The sequence below is a fragment of the Trichomycterus rosablanca genome, chromosome 7, assembly GCF_030014385.1.
Source record: "Trichomycterus rosablanca isolate fTriRos1 chromosome 7, fTriRos1.hap1, whole genome shotgun sequence".
NCBI classification, from domain to species: domain Eukaryota; kingdom Metazoa; phylum Chordata; class Actinopteri; order Siluriformes; family Trichomycteridae; genus Trichomycterus; species Trichomycterus rosablanca.
The window spans coordinates 38,894,027-38,915,707 of NC_085994.1; the positions used below are offsets into that span (position 1 = coordinate 38,894,027).

At 42.0% G+C, this 21,681-nt stretch overlaps 1 protein-coding gene across 1 annotated transcript in view; it reads right to left on the minus strand.

Annotated features, from left to right (window-relative positions):
• Window positions 1-427: 427 nt before the first annotated feature.
• slc15a4 (solute carrier family 15 member 4) overlaps window positions 428-21,681 on the minus strand; it is a 39,268-nt gene continuing 18,014 nt past the window's right edge. The window contains exons 7-9 of the mRNA XM_062999492.1: window positions 14,560-14,718; window positions 6,198-6,356; window positions 428-2,573 (exon numbers count right to left, since the gene is read on the minus strand). Coding sequence (XP_062855562.1) covers window positions 2,425-2,573; window positions 6,198-6,356; window positions 14,560-14,718 — 467 coding nt within the window. The 3' untranslated portion in view covers window positions 428-2,424. The remainder of the gene's footprint in view (window positions 2,574-6,197; window positions 6,357-14,559; window positions 14,719-21,681) is intronic.

The following is a 21,681-nucleotide window of genomic DNA, read 5'->3' on the forward strand; positions in this document are numbered from 1 at the left end:
CAGTCTTTACAAGCAATGAAACTTCCAATCTTCAAAGAACTGAAAGAATTGCCATAGAATTCAAATAGAACATTTCTCAATAATAATGCAAACCTTTTACCATCTACCGTACAAAATATTGTAAAAAAAAAAATTATTACATTTATTGAGAAATCTCAGTCCGTGTAGGGTACACTCAGAACCACTGTTGAATGTGTGTGACTTTTGAGATCTCAGATGGCACTGCATTAAAAACCATCATGCTGCTGTGATAAATAAAGTCACATGGGCTCAGGAGTACTTCGGAAAATTTTGGCACTTAACACAGTCTGCCGCTGCATCAAAATATGCAACCTGAAACTATATTACACAAAGAGAAAAACAGAAATCAATCAGAGAGCCCGAGCTCATTTCACATGATCCGAAAGACAGTGGAAACGTTTCATCATAAGATGGATTTGCTTTAATTAAATTACATTTATGAAGCAGTCAAATAAATCAACAATCTTTGATTATTTAATCATACCCCATATTGTATTAGGTGTACACCTGGGTGTTACATCTACTAGTGCAGTTTGGGAATCAGGTCTCTGATGCAGTGGTTCTAAACTTTTTTTTTTTAAAGCTGGGCCACGATGGGTGACAGCACAGCCAAAAGCTGGTCTGAGGCTGCACACAGGCAGAAATGTAAAGTAATGATGAGCCGATAGTGTAGAAATGCAATGTTAAAAACTATTGTTCTTGTTTTTGATAGTTTTAGCATAAATGATTTAAATAGAGAATGATCTGCATGCTGAACTGAATCTGTGAGCTGCTGATCCTCTTTCTCTAATACAACATTTATAGAAAATCTCTCATCATTTAAATCTGCTGCAGTAAATGAGGTTAGCCGAGCTGAATTATTCATCCAGCATTTATTTCACACATTTAAACATTTAGCACGAGTGAAGCTGGAGTCGACTGTGGAGGTGAAACCGAGCGTTCATGTATTCATGAAAACAAGCAGAGATTAAAGCTCCAGTCTCGGTTTCCTTTCTACATCCACACGACGCTGATAAAGTCATCACAGTCTGAAGTCAAACTTCAGCTAAAAGTGGAAACGTGTCAGGAATTAAATGAGGACAATTAAAACAGACAGTGACATGAGAGTTATAAACCACAATATTTACAGAACAAGGTTCTTATCATTTGAGAATAGAAGTAAAAGAAACAAAAACAGTCGAGTCAGGCTTCCAAACAACATGATTACTAAAGCATGAGAGCCACAATAATCAGGTTTGGAAATATTTTATTTAAGAACCAAAATAAAAAGCTAAAATTACAAATAAAGCAGAAATAGTAACAATCAAAACTTATCAATCAAAAATTCTTAGGATTTGTTCTAAATGAAGGTATAAAAATGCTCCACAGGTAAACATTCAAGTGCAAATAGAGAGAAAAAAGAAACATTATGCATCCTCAAGTCTCAGTCTGTTAAAAATGGGTTTAATTAGAATTTAATAATTTATAAGAAAAATCATTAAAGAAATGAAGCTGTAATGAACTTAAGTACCTTAGCTCAGTGATAGCTCAGTGGTTAAGGTACTGGACTTGTAATCTAAAGGTTGCCGGTTTAAGCCCCACCACCGCCAAGTTGCCACTGTTGGGCCCCTGAGCAAGGCCCTTAACTGTAAGTACCTGCTAATCATCTAAACCTGAAACAATAATCAGTATCAGACTGGATTTAAAATCAGTTCTGATCCAATTCACTGACTTTTTTAATGCAGTACAATAACTGACGTGATGCAGATCATCCTGATCAGACAATTAACTGATGCTCAGCGCAAAAAAACACAATCTCTGCACGACACGGCAGGTAAACAATCAGCTCCTAAACCACCTCAAAGAAGAACTGTGCAAACATTTAATGAGACAGAAATACTGATTTTTTAAACATGTGATGCATAATTTTAGATATTAAATAATAAATAATAAAATAATGTTGGTATCTGTAACATCAACAAACTGCTAAAACCTTAATTAGAAAACACCTTACCTGCTAATCTGCTAACAGTGGTATACAGAGTATAATAATAATAATAATAATAATGTACATAAAGACTGGAGGATGAACTGGTTTGGGTTCACTTGCAGTAATGAATTAGATGTTAAACAGGTTCAGGAGTTTCTAAACCATCAATATTAATAATAATAATAAAAGTAGTAATAAAATGTTCCTATTAAAAAGCCATCAGCTCTAAACATAAAGTTCTGAGTGAGAATCAAATCAAAAACATTTTATCTAAGCCAAAATGATTTGATGCGAAGCCTCATGAGTCAGTTACATGTGATTCATGAGTCAGTTACATATGAATCATGAGTCAGTTACATGTGATTCTTTCACACAAATAAAAACCCTGCAGGGGTGCAGAAGAATGAACTATAGAAACAGATGAAGTGTGAGGGTCAGGAGGTGAATGAAGACCTGTGCTTGGCTTTGGCCGGTTTCTGCTTGTCGTATCTGACTGAGATGATGAGGAAGAGAAGGAGAGTGACGCCCTGAATCCCAGCCAGCAGAAAGAAGTAATAGTTCAGTTGGCAATTATTTATGTTCCCTACAAACACGCAGAGGAAACAAAGAAGATGAATTAAAGAAGGTTTTACATTATTCATGAACAAAACACCTGAATGAGCTTGTTAATCTTCATTACACATTAACTCTAATTAAGAATGACAGGATCATTAGCTATATTCGCTTTTGTGTGCATGTAGGTTCTGATTTGGTCGTCTACAGAAAATTCTGGAAGCTTAGTTGCATTAATAAGGCAGTTAAACCAGAAAAAATCCAAAATTATCCTGTAGGTATAGCTGAATGCTACATGAATCTTAAATGGTCAACAATTATTGGCTAAAATATCCCTTTTATTAAGAGGTATTCAGATTATGGAAGTGTTTCTACACATGGTTCTGACTCACAGCACCACTCTCGTAGCATTTATTCAAATCTGGAATATCAGGGTGAGGAGACAGTGTGAATAAAAAGAAAAGAACAATATAAATACCCTGAACAGTATGAATTAAGGCATTTCCTCGACACTGGTGTGACCACGATTATAGGTGTTTGGTACAGGCTGTTGGTTACTCACACCACCACCCCCTCTGCAGATTAACATCAGTGTTCTGAGCACAAGAACATCTTTATTCCTTCCGGTGCTGCTTTACACAGTGTGTGAGCACTTCCAAATCAACAGTGTGTTCGAGAAAGAGAACGATCCTCCTGCGAGAGAACGCAAACGGCAAACTAGCTTCCTATTCCGTACATAAATGACATTTACAACCTGTCCCATAGTGCAGCTCACAGTAAACTGCCACTCAGCAGCTACCCAGCAGACCCCTCACACACACACACACACGGACAGCTAATCCAGGCCATGGAAATAACACGCATAAAATACCAGCGCTTTCTTATCTTCTCAACCCTCCTGATAGTTTTTTTTTCCTTCCATCAAGCCGCAGCCATAAAGAACATTCACTCAAAACCTGAACCTATATCAATCCAACACACTCGCTTTCGGGAGATTGCCGGCGCTTCCCCCAGGAAAGGAGCAGCCGTCAAAGCTTTTTGGCCGTGATTCGGCTGTAATGGAAAAATAAACAGAACGGAGGACGGCTGCCACACATCCTGAACAAATAAATGTAGGGCACGGAGCTGAGTGGACAGCTACAATAAAGAAATTGCTGAGGAAATTTCTCCCCGTCCACCTTATGGAAAATGACTGCAGGGTTTCAATTCCATTCAGCCACAAGAGAAACTGAGGTCAAGCACTGATCCCTAGATTATTGGATAGGGCGGAGGTCAGACGTCTGTGTGAGTCTAAATCATCTTTCAACTGCTTCTTTTCACCTGCACGAGGTGGATTCACACAAACATCACAGTGAGTCACGCACTGCTCTCCATTATTCACCATCTCTGTGCAGCAGCTTCAACCAGCCAGCAGAGGCCGCAAATACAGCAATAATGAGGAATTACTTTTACCCACCCACCCTCAGACACAGCCACTCGGGTCTGTATAAGACACAGCTGTGATTTAAATTCGAGAGCTTAAGATCTCGGCAGCGGGAGGCTATCGTTTGAGCCAGAGCTGCACCACCAGAGAGCCGAAACATAGCAGACAAGATCTCACACAATCAACTTTCTTTCAAGCCCTGGATTTGAAGCAAACCCAAGATCAAAGGGACTAGAGACGGCCAAAACAAGGGACGGGCCACTACTCTGTAGATTTATCACCATTATAAGCTTCTTCCATTTTATAAAAATGGCTCTTACTGTGGTTTGATGGAGTCCTAGGGCTTTTAGACGTGGCTTTAAATTCTTTGGTTAGTCAATTTACTAGTCTTTTTTAGGTTGTGTCAGTGTTTCTGCTTGACTGAGGCAGTAACGTTCCAGATTTAAATACTACAGGCCTTAAATTAAGCTAGTTGATGCAGTAGACAAGGGTCCAAATTACATTTTACAAGAGTGACTACCAGTTGATCAACTACAATATTTAATGCAAGGTCTACAAAGCAGATTGCTTTAGACATGGAACAGTTCACAACTAAGCTTAGTTGAAGCAAACCCCAGATCCTTGTTTGAAAAATGGACCAGTGATCAAATCCCAAGGCTGAAAAACTGCTCTTACACGTGCCCACAAGACTCAAACATCAAAAAGAGCAGACTAATCATCAGATCAAATCACAACACTCACCATCATCCATCTCCAGACTTCATCTGTACCTGCCACCAGTACAAACCATTTCTCTTTGGTGTTTTCACCAGATGACCTGTCTCAGCGCTCCAGCTCCATCATACTTAACCAGAACTGACCAGACCCATCATGTTTAACATGTTCTTCAACACCTAAAAGCCTAAAACCTTCCACGGTCCTAAAAATCCTCCGAACGTCTCGCACAGACCAAACAAACATCTTTCCTTTCATACCAACTTATCCATGATCTTATTAGTGGGTTACGACCTCCTGTGCGGTTCCTTCCCACTGAAATCAGAGGGAGCAGCGGAGCGAGAAAGCGGAGGTGTTCCTTACATAATCAGCAGCAAATTAAAAGTTTAATATCAGCCGTGACTGCGCGCCAGCCGTGCCAACTCCTCTGCCCACTCAGCTCGAGTAGAATGAAGAACCTGTGCGCTCGTTAGCAAAAATCACCCACAAATCTAAAATCTCTCCCCGATCTGTTGGGTTTAATCCGACTGTTCAGATCAGATCAGCTGAAGAATCAAAGCTATTGTTGCAGAAACGTGGATGAACAATGAAAGAACGAGAGTGTTTAATAATACACTGTTGTTGGAGGGAAGAATCTGGAGTTCTGATTCCAAACATGGAAACTTTGCATTATTTTGGGTTATAAATTACTTTAAAAAAGCATGTTTCTTAATGTTCTGATGTTCCTTTTTTGTATTTGGGTCACTGTCCAATTGCACATCTTCAGCTCCTGAGAAAATCAGGCAGCTAAATGGGAAGCTAATGATTTTTGTTCAAGGAACCGCAAAGAAATGCAAGCTAACGTCACACGCGTTTATTCAGCAACCATTTGCAATATGTCCAATGTCAATTCAATGTAAAAAATAAAATATAAAACATACAGAATTACAAAATGTGCATTTAGTTTTGTCTAGTCTAAATCAGTACCAGCAACATTTCTAGACCTTTTCATTCCTGAACTTCCCTGTAAGAAGTGAGTAACCTGGATTACTGTGAGCGGTCTCCTCTCGCTGCCTCTGAGCTACAGATTTAAAGGTGAAGCTCACAGATTTGTGCTAGTTTAGCCTCCAGGTTGTATTCAGCCTGTCGGTGTGTGTAAAAAAGCGGTGCAAAATACAGACCTCTGAGTGTAAATGCTAAATTCTAAGTGCTACAATCCACGTAAAGTCATAAAAACACACTCGCACACACGCGCTAACATATCCATTAAGACGTGCTTTACATGACCTTTATCTGCACCATCAGTAGACCGTTAACCACGTAATTCACCCACAAAAAGCACCGCGGTGTTGCTCATTTCCACGCTAAATGTCAAAACTCTCATGCCATCCTGTCCCTCTCCACCACCCGAGCAGGCTTTAGAAGGGTAGGTGTGTGTATGCTGTGAAATTCAGGGATTATAAGGTGCCGAAGAGCTTGTTGAGACAAAGATCAACACTTAAAATCTCTCCCACACACACACACGTGGTGATCTCTTACCAAAGTCCTCGTGCGAGGACATCCAGCCGATGGGCTTTAGAGAGACCAAGGCGAGCAGACCATAGCCCACAAATGAGCCGATCCCAGAGAAGAAGAAGAAGAGACCCATTATGGCACTCTGCATGGAGCGAGGGGCGGCCGAGTAGGCGAACTCCAACCCTGCACACAAAACACACACATACACATTACACACACAAATCAGTGATTACTTGGTTACACTCAACCGCCACTTTGACCTGCAAACTCCACACAGAAAGGACCCGGACCGCTACACCTGGGAATCAAACCCAGGACCTTCTTGCTGTGAGGCGACAGTACTACCCACCGATCTGGTCTCAGACTTTTGGCCCCCTCTGTATATAACAGCAAGTCGTCCAGGTCCTGATGCAGTAAAGCATCCCTACATCACATTATTACACCGCCACCACCACGACTGACTGAAATGCTGTTATTTCTTTAAACCATGTTTACTGATATAACGAGACTCCTGCTGTCTAAAACACTCACATTTAAACTGATCTGTTAATAAACCTTCTCCCAAAGGGTTTACAGACCATCATATATACAAACACATGCATTATTTATACTTTATTACATCCCATATTATACTATATAGAAGGCGCTCAGGTGGCAAAGCTATAAATCGCACTATTCCACTACCGCTGGGATCCAGGGTTCAAATCCACAGCGTGGTATGGGCTCGTCAGGCGTCTACACACAGATATGACTGGCTGTGCCTGAGGGAACAGGGGATGGCAAAAGCCTTGCAGTGGCGTCCTGGATTTGCGCCCTGTCTAAGGTGTTTTTTTGGGGAAACTGGACCCACGTGGTATTAGGCACACAGACCGTACATAGAAATAATGACTACAGCTTATAAGTGGCTCTGTACAATGTCTCGACCGCCTGTGTTCCATTAATCAATAGTAAGAGACCAGCACCACACCGCTGAGAAGACATTACTGAGGTGTTGGACCATTTCAGTGTCTCACAGATATAGAATATGCCTGAGGGGAACATATAGGGCTGTATTTTAAAGACATATTTTCAATGACTGTACCTGAAAATGCATTTTTCCTCATTACAGATTAGGAAATGTGTGTAGTCTGGGGGGGAGGGGGTAAAGAATGGGAGGAAATGTACTCGGGTGGTGATCACTGCACCTTGGTGGGGAGCCCATACGAGTGGAAAATTCTCTGTGCAGCCTATATGTTAGGTGTACTAGATAAATTGGACAGGGAGTGTAATACACTTTGGATGACATCCTGGAGGGGGGGAACGAGGAGGAGGACGGACTCGGTTTCATTCCGAGCTCAGAGGCATTGCCTGCCTGCTTCCTAAAACTGATCATTTCATGGACTCCCGACCTTGTGATTTCTCAAATTGTGGCCTGTAGGCTCGACTGTCAGCACCAATTACTGAGCCCGGGTTAGAAAAGAGAGAAAAAGGAAGTAAGAGAGAGAGACAGAGGAACGATCAGAGAGATGGGATGTAATGGGACGTCAGTAAAAAGCTGCTCGACGACTTGATCTCCCGTAAAAATGTATTTTTTATGAGGAAAGATGTAACATTTAAGGCTGGTGGATTGTACAGAATCTCAACAGACAGAAACATTAAAATTAGATTATTTTTGAGGCGGCCAGATTGGGCAGCTACAACACCAGCGCTGGGATTCTGAACTCCCTGAGCTGGGCGCCCCCAACCAGGCACAACGGGCAGTGCCCACAGCAGACAATATTGGCCACTAAGTCTGCTGGGTGGGAAAAGATCAGACTAAAAAAAGAGGCGGGGTCTTCTAGTTAGTGGTCGGAGGCGCCTGTACAGAAGTGGAGGAACATGGACACTAGTGTGTGACTCTCCATGAAGTACGTGCGAATAAGAAGGGGTCGGTGGACTGCACATGCGTTGGAGGGAGCATGTTTCAGGCAAATATACCCTCCTTGGACGTAATTAGGGTCTCTAGCTCATGCTAAGATTGGAAAATAAAATTGCAACCTTGAATCCTTAGCACCAAATCTGATTATATGAGAATAAATTTGGCACTTTGGGTAGCGCAGAGGGTTTGAATATCAGTGGTGCTATCAGCCAGTCAGAAATCTTTAAAACAACAGAGTGAAAATCTGATGTGTGAACTAAAAAATGCGTTTAACATGATGCTGAACAGGTTTTATGGTCAACGTGAGCGGCAGTTTAAATCAGTTTTGTCCTCTGTAATGGTGATAATGTTCTTAAACAGCCTCAGAGAACCTCAGGCAGTGTGTTAATGATCGTTACTCCCTAGATTTGATTTTAAACCGTTATACGAGTTGTTATAAGGTCAGATGCCAGAATAAAAGAACTCCCCAGTTTTAACAGGACCAACATCTCCACCGCAGCGGATCTTATTATTTCAATATAGAACAGCTGGCCCATCACGCTGTGCAAATTCATCAACTGTAATGAACGTGGCACTTTTATTGTTAGAAATGCCACGAGCACAATGATAAAATGAGAAGTGGAGCTGATGAGGGCTAATGTACTCCCTCCCAGAGGCTCGATTTGATTTATAAAACAGCAGCAAAGCATCGTGGGGCATTTTATTTTTCATCAGAAGACATAACTGTCACAGAAAACGTTCTGCTCTGTTTACTGCTTCCCTCACCTGTGTATTAGGTACGTGACTGAGATACGTTAACGTCTGAATGTATGTGGACGCCCCTCTGTTAATTACATTCTGCTCATCAGTGTCGCAGTGGGTCACACCGAACAGAAACTCTGGGCTTAAGGTAGGACACTAATCCATCATCGCACCACACACACTTTTACTCGCTTATTTGCACCGGTGGGCAACTTGGAGCAGCCAATCGACCTTTTACATGTTTTTGGGAATCCTCTGAGAAAACTCTCACAGTCAGTGACCGTAAGCGAGGTTTGAACCCGGGTCACCATGCTGACCGATTCCCTGTTATACTTTTTTGTCCATCCGATACCAGTGTAACATAAATAACGGCTACAGCATTGCTATACATCTGAAGAGGCGCAGAAAAGTGAAGATTTTCAGCAGGCTCCAGTAGAAATAAAATACAAGTGTTGCAATTAACTAGAGAATAAATGAGAGTATGTTTAAATTCTCACAACAATTTGGAAGCCACTTCTCTCCCCCTTCAAGTGTTGTTTTGTTTGATGTGACTAAATAACTTGAATACATTATATATAAATCTACTGGATCAAACGTACATCAGCTTTTGTTATTTTGTCGATGTAGAAAGTGTAATGTCATTTAATTTCGCCACACGGCCTCATAATTCCTCATTAATCCTCGTTATTCTGATCGAATACACCCACTGACTTTTTCTATGCCTACATAAATAGGGCTAGTTTGACTTCACCCATTAGACTAAGCATTACCTCAATAGAGCTCAAAAATCTGATTATTGAAGTTCCCGAGTCTGGAATTTCACTTGGAGTCATTTTAAGTGACATCAGGTTCTAAGATCATTTGTACAAACAATCGTCCACACATGGAACAGTGGACTTTTTGGAATCACATGGAATCTAGACTGTTACTGTGTCCAGCTGAGAGGAAATTTGTGCGGATGGGAAACGTAATTGAAATACAGCTAAAAATGATGATATTTTCCATGAATTGGGAGCTCCTAAAACGTAATTGGCATGGGTTTTGGAGGATTTGAACCCTGAATGTTGCTGGTCGCATGAACACAAAAATTCAGACCAGAAGCATTTTTGGAGGAAAGAAAGTGTGGCATTCAAACCCAACAACACTGCAACAACAATAATGCTGCTCTGGGGATGCTTTGCTATATCAAAATTGCTGACATAATAATAAATTATGAATTTTGGAGGCAACTTGATGTTCCAATATGATGGTGACACAAAACATCCAAGAAAGATGATATAGGAATGTTTAAATCAGGCTAACGGCTTCTCCAACGTCTTGACCTTGTGGACTGTATTAAAATGTTAAGTATAGCCCAGAAAAAGAAAAGATTTGATTGGACTTAATTAATTCTGCCAAAGATAGTGGTGAGTGATTCAACCAGAGTTCTGCTAGACGTTTGAGGTGCAACAGATTGAGGTGAAAATAAAGGAGTAGATGTTTGTATATTTGCATATATTTAATCCCCGATCACCTTATTAAAGAAATCAAATTAATGAAATATGTGGTCACAAAAACAAGAAAGGTCTAAAGAAAAAACCTCCAAAACTACAATTTCCACAGACCATTCAAAAGCAAAGCAATTATTCAAATGAAAATCCTCTTTCCTATTTCTCCCTCTACAGCTTCTGCTTTTTTTCCTTCTAAAAACACATTATCCTCAACGTGACTGCAGCGAGGGATTACTAAAGTCCGTTAAAAGTCAGAAATTTGGCCTGGATTTGGAGGCTGTCGTGTCCCCTGCTGGGCCTGAGCGCATTATCTCCACAGGGGCCTCGTACATGTACATATGCAGAACCAAAAAGAGAAAACGCTGCGTGACATAATGGATCGGACACCGGACGGCATTAAAAGGGATTTATTCAAACAGAATAGGGTCAGAGGAGGAACTTTTCTTAAATATTTGTCACTTTTTTTGTATGCAACTGTTGCAGTGCTTCCCTCGAGCTCGGTTTGAAGCTCTGGGGTTTTATTTTAAGGTTCCTCCTCGTTATCTGGATCCTATTTGCATTTCACAAGTGGCTTCAAAGTAATGAAAGTTTGGGGCTGACTTTAAAAGTGCAAGCTCGTACCCACACACAAACACAATCCCCACTTGCTCAAAGCTTCCTTGGTCACATTAACACAGAAGTGTGAGGATACAAAACAAAAGAGGGAAAAAATCAGCTCTTGTGGACTGACATCAGATTACAGATCAGATCTACAGTGGAACATCCTGTATTTAAAAGCCGGTGTGTTTTCAGTAGGATTTAAAACAGCATAGGTAGAATGTCTTTCTACCACTATTACTGGGACTGATGGTACAGGGACACATTTCCTTTACTGGGACTAACAGGTACAGAGGACACACCTCCTTTACTGGGACTGACAGGTACAGAGGACACACCTCCTTTACTGGGACTGACAGGTACAGAGGACACACCTCCTTTACTGGGACTGACAGGTACAGAGGACACACCTCCTTTACTGGGACTGACCGGTACAGAGGACACACCTCCTTTACTGGGACTGACAGGTACAGAGGACACACCTCCTTTACTGGGACTGACAGGTACAGAGGACACACCTTCTTTACTGGGACTGACGGGTACAGAGCCACATATGACCTGATCAGTATTTTTATTCTATGGTTGCTCTCAGCTATTTTTTTGAAGAAGTGTTTCATGTTTAACGTGACTGACCACAGAAAAGAAAAACACAACTCATAACAGAAGTAACAACTCCACTATAGTAAATCTTAACTAGCTTAATATAAAGCAGCTGGTTCATCACACAGGGCAAATTCATCAACTGGAATAAACGTGGCACTTTTATTGTTAGAAATGCCACAAGCACAATGATAAAATGAGTAATAAACCTTTCTTAGTAATAATAACATTAACAAACTGCCTGCATACTAATGATTAATTAAACATTTGTATTAATTACTCATGTTAATTGTAATTCGTTGTTTAATAGCCTAAACATCTCATTAGTATCTGAGCCAGTGGTGACAGTCTTACAACATCTTATCCAGGGTTAGTTCTATTAAATCTGTAAAATAACTTATTGATTTATTATTTATTTTGGCGCTTAGGGGAGAAAGAGAGAGAGACAGAAAGAGAGAGACAGAGAGAGAGAGAGACAGAGAGAGAGCACCCAACCTCAGTGTACAGTTCATAATGACGAGCATTATAGTTATAACCACTAATAAATCTTAATACAACAGCCTGAGAGTCGCAGCTAAAACATGCATATATAAAATATCACTATAACCCAGGCCTGAAAGTTGCCTCAAAATGCTTTTAAATACATGATATTTATACGTTATCTCCTCAACAATCTAGGACACTCGAGTGGCGTAGAGTTAAAAACACACAGTCCAATAAATCAGATCCAGAGATCGAATCTCAGCGATGCTATTAGGGTCCACACAGACATGACTGGCCAAACAGCCAACCATTGGGACTGCCGGATAAAATAAGCCCAGATAAAATAGGGAGGCTTGCATTAGAAACACGGGTGGCTCAGTGGGTGGCACTGTCGCCTCACAGCAAGAAGGTTGTGGGTTTGATTCCAAGGTGAAGCGGTCCAGGTCCTTTCTGTGTGGAGTTTGCATGTTCTCCCCGTGTCTGTGCGGGTTTCCTCTGGGAGCTCTGGTTTCCTCCCACAGTTTGACATTAAACTTGAACTGATGAATCTTGTGTAAGCAGTAACTACCGTTCCTGTCATGAATGTAACCAAAGTGTAAAACATGACGTTAAAATCCTAATAAATAAATAAACATTAGAAACAGCATCTGGTGTAAAACTGTGGACCTGAATGATCCACTGTGGCGACCCTTAAATACAGGAACAGCCGAAAGAACAAAAACAATCCAAATCCAACACGCGTCTACTTTTATTCCTTCTATATTTGTAGCACTCTTGATAGAAACGATGAGATCTTCAGAATTCATGTTCTCCGTTCTGGGGAATAACCACACATTTATTTTTACCTGCATTAATCATGACCTTGTGGTTACTGAGCGCAACTTGCTGAAGGGATTTAATAAGCAGAATTTCAAGATGAGGGATCAGTTTCTTACTAACCGTCTGTTTTTTTAAACATTTTATTTAGTTTTGTGGTAAAAATGCCGACCTGAGTCTGTGTCTCTTTATTTATACACCGATGAGGCATAACATTATGACCACCTTTCTAATATTGTGTTGGTCCCCATACGCAACAAACTGTGATGCTCCGTGTATTCTGACACCTTTCTATCAGAACCAGCATTAACTTCTTTAATTTCTGCAGTTTGAGCTACAGTAGCTCGTCTGTTGGATCGGACCAGACGGGCCAGCCTTCGCTCCCAATGTCCATCCATGACCCTGTCGCCGGTTTACCACCGTTCCTTCCTTGGACCACTTTTGATAGATACTGACCACTGCAGACCGGGACACACCCCACAAGAGCTGCAGTTTTGAAGATGCTCTGACCCAGTCGTCCAGCCATCACAATTTGGCCCTTGTCAAACTCACTTAAATCCTCACGCTTGTCCACTTTACCCGCTTCTAACATCAACTTTAAAGATAAAATGTTCACTTGCTGCGTAATATATCCCCCCAACTAACAGTGGTCATAATGTTATGCCTGGTCGTTGTATCAACTTGCTTTTATCTGATAATACCCAAAGCAATCTGGCAACCATGACTAAACAAGAATTTCTACCTTCCGCAATGTCACACCATTTTGCTGCTAGTGTGAATGCAGGGTAAGACTTTACACACACACACACACACACACACACACACACACACACACACACACACACACACAGACCGTAGCTGTTATTTTCTCTGTGCACTCTCAGGTCGTTTCGAATGACCCATCCACCAGTGAAGGTAAAATAAGGTATCACTGCGCCTGATCGATCGACTGATTGATAGAGCCATTGTTTCCTTACAAAGGTATTTAAACAAAAGCTCACACCGCTGGTCCTGGACCCTCTCCACCAGGGCCGGGACCACTTTTAAAAGGCCACTCATTCATCAGGAGAGTCATTAGAGACGATGAATGAGAGCCGAGACAAAAAGTCTATAGTTAGAACAAAGCTCGTAAAAAAAAAAAAAAAAAAAGTCAGCTTCAGGAAGGCAGTTAAACACACACACACACACACACACACACACACACACACACACACACACACACACACACACACTCCATCTCTCTACTGGTCTGATAAATCTTTCAACACTTCGGTTTGTGTGTGTGTGTGTCTGTGGGTTTTCAGTCATCCAGGTCATTCTTACAAACTCCAGCGGTACAGTGGTGATAAAACCTTGAGGAACTGATGATCCTGAGGAAACTGAGGCACTACTGCCGGGATTCAGGGTTCGAATCCTCTAGATACAGACATGATTGGGTGTGCCTGAGGTGGGGAGGATGGCCGAGGCCCGGAGATGGATTGCATCCAATCTGAGGTGTGTTACTGTATTGTGCCCAAATATTTAGTCGAAACCACACCCACCACAACACTGACCAGGATAAAGCAGTGCTAAAAATGAAATGAAATAACAGACTGTATTAAATTTTATATTAAAAATAAAACTAAACCTTCTAGTTGTGACTATTCCGAAGTGTTAGTAAACCACTGACTGAAATATTCAAGTGATTACAGTTGAATGAGACCTAATGACATCCTGTAGACCAAACCTAAAGCTCATCAGGTCATTTTAAACACACGCGTACCTGCGATGCTGGCGAAGATCTCACTGATGCCGATCAGGACGTACTGAGGGATCTGCCACCATATCGTCAGATTGGCCGCGTAGAACGTGACTCCTCCCAGGACCTGGCTGACCATGTCCTTACGCTGCACGATATCCAGTCTCTTCGTCTCCAAAATTCCTTTAAAATAGTTGGAAATGAGAGAATTACTAAAGGAAATGAGAAGAGTGTGCATGTTAGACGACTCGCATCATAGTTTATCAATCATGGGATTATAATAGAGTTAACTTTATTCAGTGACTGAATATTTGGAACACATTTTTGTGGGTTTTCTAAAAATGTAAATAGCAAATAATATTATAAATATAAAGGTGTAGAACGTTTGATAATGTCATTTAACTTTGTGGCATGACCAACTCATTCCTCATTACTGTATCACTGATTATGACTACAGATGGTGATTTCCCTGTGTCAATATACATAGGGCCAGCTTGACTGCACCCATTAAAAAGCACATAGAGGGAGCTTGGGTGGTGCAGCAGTTTCATATGCTAGCACACAACTGTGGAGTGTTTAAACTCTCAGCAGAACCAAGTTCGAATCTCAGCAGAGCCATAGATCTGGCCAAACATCCACACAAACACGACTGGCTGTGTTTGAGGGAGGGAAGGTCAGACGGTACAGGTGGAGTGTCTTCAAAAAAAGAGCCGCTGCTAGGGCAGCTCACTCATCGGGAGCGGTTTTACCACGGCTCCCAAAACACGGCAACATACCAGTTAAGTTCTCAGAAAGAGAAACGTACACTGGCTTCATGCACCAGCAGGAAACCAGACCGGACCAAGCCCGGCATTACAGTTCCAAAGAAAAGGCAGGGTTCCCAAAAGAGTGGCTGACAAATCTGTGAGAGTAACCATTATATATAGACAGACTTTCACCTAGAGAATCATCTGTGCCTCCTTGCCCCCTGAAGCAAGATTCTGCAACTGGGCCCAGCAGTACCCCATATACACAAGGCTTCAATAACTGTCCACGATTTCTTTTTCCATGCAATAAACTCACACAGGTTGATTTGTTGAGAAACACAAACTGCGCTTTAACGTAAGGTTATTCCCTCAGACACAAAGCACACAGTCCAATAAAATAGGATTAGAAGTCAGGAAGTTACTCTGTCAATATCTCATTACCCCCCCGGTCACGGAAAACTAATTCTGAAGAGGAGAAATGAGCGCAAATTTAGATGGTTAAGAAAAGAAAGTGCTGTTAGTAGCTCAGTAATTAGTCTAATGAGGAACGAATCAGGAGTTAGACGAAGTAAAGACGCACCTGAAGCATCTGAAACTTCACTTTAACCAAATCATTTGTTCATGGGATCGTTATAAATCCAATCACGTGTAGCGGAGCAGACATGTGTGAGAGCGTGTCGCGTCGTGACCAGTAAAGGAAACCAGGTATTCACACTGGTTTAAAAGAGGCTTCATGTTATTTCTCAGACAGTGAGGAGACAGAGAGAAGTGGACGTGGTCAGTCCGAAACAAGCCCCAGGCTTTGGAGTGCCATGATTCGGTGTATCAGAGTGTCATTAGATACAAGATGTGTTTGTGATGGAGGGAGAGGGAGTCGGATGGACATGCCATTAGCAGATGAACTGTCAGGTCAATTGCAATGTTTCATGGGAGACAAAGCGGTTCCTTTACACCCCGCCACCCCGCGTTCACGTTAGTGGATGACTTGTCGCCAATGTCATCCTGGACTTGTCTCCTGTGGGCGTGTGGGGAATAAAAATGGGCTTAACTGGTCAATTACTGACTTTAGTGGTTTTAGTGGAAGGGTTTGCAATCTGATTACGGATGATTTTTGAGAGTGTGATTATTACTAGTTGTGGGCGATGTGATCTGTTCAGCTAGAATAACTGCCGCTCTTCTCACAAGACTTTAAAGTATGTCTGTGGGAATTTTGGGAAAAGGCTCTTTGCTATTCATATTAATGGGCATCTACATTGATGAGTGGATGAGTGGATCAGACACAGCAGCGCGGATGGTGTTTTTAAACACCTCACTGTCACTGCTGGACTCAGAATAGTCCAACAACCAAAAATATCCAGCCAACAGCGCCCTGTGGGCAGCGTCCTGTGACCACTGATGAAGGTCTAGAAGATGACCGACTCAAACAGCAGCAATAGATGAGCGATCGTCTCTGACTTTACGTCTACAAGGTGGACCGACTAGGTAGGAGTGTCTAATAGAGTGGACAGTAAGTGGACATGGTATTTAAAAACTCCAGCAGCGCTGCTGTGTCTGATCCACTCATACCAGCACAACACACACTAACACACCACCACCATGTCAGTGTCACTGCAGTGCTGAGAATGATCCACCACCTAAATAATAAAATAATACCTGCTCTGTGGTGGTCCTGTGAGGGTCCTGACCATTGAAGAGCAGGGTGAAAGCAGGTTAAAAAAGTATGTAGAGAAACAGATGGACTACAGTCAGTAATTGTAGAACTACAAAGTGCTCCTATATGGTAAGTGGAGCTGAGTGTAGAAAAACCGGCACCACCAGAACCTCAGGTACTACCTAATGTCTGTGTGTTTTCCAGGTAAGCTTGGCATGGTGGTGGCTGCCTGGGCAGACAGTTCTGTGTGTGTGTGTTGGCGCAAATACGTGGAAGCACTGATGAAGGTTAAGAGCATCCAAGACCGGCAGGTTAAATTAGGCTGGCGCTGTGTGGGCACTAAGTGAGTACCGGTGCGTAGGGGGATTAAAGCTTTGCTTGGCATGGAAGCAGCGAGCAGCGTTAGCCAGGTAACGGAGTGTGTTCATTTGGCTGAAGGTTTCGGAAGCGTCGGAGCGTTTAGTGTCCATCACTGCTAATCACTTAAGCTAATGAGGAGCAGCATCGTTTAGCACACTACTGTTGGGTTGATTATAAAAACATCGTCTATACTGTCCACGCTACGGGCCGAGAACTCGAACGGAGCCGTTTCTGCACCCACGTTGGCTCTGATTGGCCGATGAGAGACGAACTCAGACAGCTGAACCCAGTTTGGTCGTGAGCCATCACTTCTTGCATTTCCGTTGCCTTAGTGCCTGGCATAGAGATGACTGCCTGGATAGACTAGTATGTGTGTGTGTCTCTGTGTGTGTTGGCGCAAGCTTGTGAAAGCACTGACGAAAGTCAAGAGCATCCAAAACTGGCAGGTTAAATTAGGTTGGCACTGTGTGGGCACTAAGTGCTTCTCAGTGACTCAACAGTGACTCACTGTTATGAATCGCATCCCGACACATTTTGAAAGGCGATGACGTGTGACATTGATCATATGGAGCTTAGCGAAGCTCTCCATACATGATATAGATCTGTGTGGGAACCAGACACCGGCGGTCGATAAGAAGCGGCCGCAGATCGTACGCTAGTCTGAGGGGGCGTGCGGTGATCCGACTCTCCTCCATCAGATCGGGGGTTGTGCAAGCTGAAGTAGATTCACAATTGGGAATTGGATATGACTACGGGTGAGGCATGCCTCTGTGCATGTGGCGGAGGTCGTGTGTGCAACGGGAAAATCAGAAAACTGATGCGACTCACTGGAAAGAGCTGAAATATCCATCACCACCATACCAGTACGAGTCTGTGTTCCATACTGGTGTGTGTACAGGATTCGTCCTCATGTAGAGATGAATATAAACTGACACACACACTAACATCTGTGTGTCCATGGCTTCCAAAAAGGGAAACTGCATTCCTATAAACCCTTTCTCTCCACTACTCTGATTTAAAATTGCCTTTCAGATCGTGTGCGACTTCCCTCATCCCTCAATTTGCTGTCACATTTTCCACCTACTTTTCTCCATTACAGAGTAACTACCTGAAAATATTTTCAATTCCTGGATTGCATAAGAGCTGCTAGATTTGTGCATGAAAAGATATAATATATTTTTAACCAGGCCAGGCTCTGAGGGAAACTGGATATGAAGAAGCTGCTCGTGACATCCATACACTAGGTGGCAGTATACATCTAACGATCGTTATATTTAATATATATACACCAATCAGCCTTAACATTAAAACCACCTCCTTGTTTCTACACTCACTGTCCATTTTATCAGCTCCACTTACCATATAGAAGCACTTTGTAGTTCTACAATTACTGACTGTAGTCCATCTGTTTCTTTGCATGCTTTGTTACCCCCCTTTCATGCTGTTCTTCAATGGTCAGGACCCTCACAGGACCACCACAGGGCAGGTATTATTTAGGCGGTGGATCATTCTCAGCACTGCAGTGACACTGACATGGTGGTGGTGTGTTAGTGTGTGTTGTGCTGGTATGAGTGGATCAGACACAGTGGGGGTCCTGACCATTGAAGAACAGGGTGAAAGGGGGCTAACAAAGTATATAGAGAAACAGATGGACTACAGTCAGTAATTGTAGAAGTACAAAGTGCTTCTATATATATTCTCCAAAAACCTGAAGTATGTCTGTGGGAACTTGTTTCCATCAAGTCAAAAGATGACAGCATTTGTATGGCTGGGCACTGATGTTGGTCAGTTGATGTTCCAGTTGATTTGGAAGCTGTTCAGTGTTGCTGAGGTCAGTTTGCTTCGTGCACAGTCATGCTGGAACAGGAAATGACCTTCACTAAAATTCTACCACCAGGACTGTTTGGACCAAGGCTGAGAAGAGCCTGAATTTCAGTGTAATTCACTGTGGTCAGAAACAGCATACATGGTCCTGGACCTCCTTCTTCCTTTAAACAAGTCAGATCTAGAAGTTTCATAATTTACTGGTAATAAATGTAATATTATTAGCAGTAGAAGTGTGTGTGTGTGTGTGTGTGTGTGTGTGTGTGCGAGCGTGTGTGGGGTATGTATGACTAATTTCCCATGATGCCTCATCTTTATAATCACTTCCATTATTAGAACTTATTATACCCATCTTACACCACACTTTCTACTTCATACCCATCCGTGCCCCCACACACACACACACTCCTACACAACACCCCCCCTCACACACACACACACACACTAGTGCGTACCCTTGCGGTGTCGACACAATTTAATAAATTATTAATGAGCATTACTGTGCGTGTGTGTAAGTGTGTGAGTGTGTGTGTGTGTGTGGGGACAGACGATGCTGTTCTCTGGAGAAAAACTAAGTCCCTGAGGTTCTCATTAGAATATGCTCCCCAACACACACACACACACACACACACACACACACACACACACTCATTCTTCAGCCACTCAAAGAACAAAAGTAGTTCCTTATAATAATCCACATCTGTAATCACCCCAAAAGCAACATTTCTCCTTGATGCTCAACGTATAATAACATACAAGATTATTATTGTTATTTTTTTTGCATTTTTCTCCCAATTTTCTTCCCAATTTAGTCGTATCCAATTACCCGATTGCATTACGCTTCCTCAATACTGATGCTGACCTCCACTCTCAGAGGAGAGCTGTGACTAACACACGCCCTCTGACACGTGTATCTTTTCACCTTCACTAGGTGAGTTCATATGTGGATCAGCTTTGTGTACGGAGAGACACACCCTGATCCTCATTATCCCTCGTTTCTGTGCAGGCACCATCAATCAGCCAGCAGAGGTCGTAACTGCACCAGTTATGAGGAATCCCCTCCGGCATGTAACCCTACAAACGAGCCAATTATTGTTTGAGTAGGCGCCCTGCGTGTTGGTAGCAGAGCTGAGATTCAAATTGAGGTGTTTTACCCATGTGCCACCTGAGCACCAAGATTATCCATGTTTATGTAATAATTTAACATAAAAACTAACATAATACACAAGATCATACATGTTTAAGTAATAATTTAATATGCATCGTGTACCATGATTGATTTAATGCTCTTTCAGTCTTTCAGTTCAAACTGTTCACTCACATATAAAAACAATCAGTTATTTATCCAACCCCAGAGTTATCATGTTTGTGTTTAGAATTGTACTTTAGCTTGACCGCACAAGCATTTCATTCACATCTGCCCCTAAAACGAAACCTCTGCAGATTTAATAACGATAAGCTGCATTTATACAGAACCTTTCTAACACCAAAGGTCGCGTGAACACACATTTTTTTTTTAGCCAAAAACCAGACGCTCGCAACTTTAGCCAACAGTAGTTTTACAAAATAACAAGCCGATCTGAACTCTGCTGATCCAGGTTGGACTCTGGGATAAAAAATAAAGCAAATTAGGGCAATAATATTCAGAATTTTTGGCTGTTTTTGCTAGAACTAGCTTACTCCATGTACAGTCTTTTCTCTCTATCCATGTTCTCTCGATGCAATGTTCCTGCCTGTGTTGCACCATATATGATACTTCAGGTTCCTAAGTGTGCATGTCTTGTTCAGACCAGCATTTCCAGTCTGTACTGCACACAGACAGCAGAAGATTCTCCAGACTAAGACTGCTCTCCTGCTTCTTCTGCAAATTGACACAAGGGCTTTAGATTCTAAACAACCACAGAAGGTTAGGAGAGGACAGGCGTGTATGGAAAACATAACCACTGTGAGAATCCTCAACAGCTGGACCCTAAACCTGACCTGAGCAGGGTGCATCACTTCAGCCCGGGGTGTCCAGAAAGACCCAGAGAGACGAGACACTGTTAAAAATAACATAAGTGAAGGAACTTGCTAAGCATGTGTATCGTGTTGTGTCATGTTTGTTTCAGACAAATTTCTCATGCGTGTACAGACTGGACTGGATTCCCAGACTGTACATAAAGAAGAACCTTAATTGTCATTTTACATGCATACAACGAAATTTAGTGTGAAAGTCTCCAAAAGTTATTTTGTTTCGGACCGCCCCACCTGGGGATCAAACCCAGGACCTTCTTGCTGTGAGGCGACAGTGCTAACCACTTAGCCACCATGGTCCATGCTTGCATACTTTTGGCCATGTAGGGTATTTTTTACTGACTAACCTGCAAGTTACCTACATTTTCATCTAAGTTTTTTTGTTTATTGTTTATTTATTTTATTTTAATAGAATCATATGCTTAACAAAACTGTTACTGTTAAGCTCTAGTATGCGTAAACAATAATTTTATTCACTTATAAAGGATTTCTTTTTCACGCCCTGCTGATGTAAAGCAGTCAGAGGTTAAAGTGACAAACATTCAACCTGTT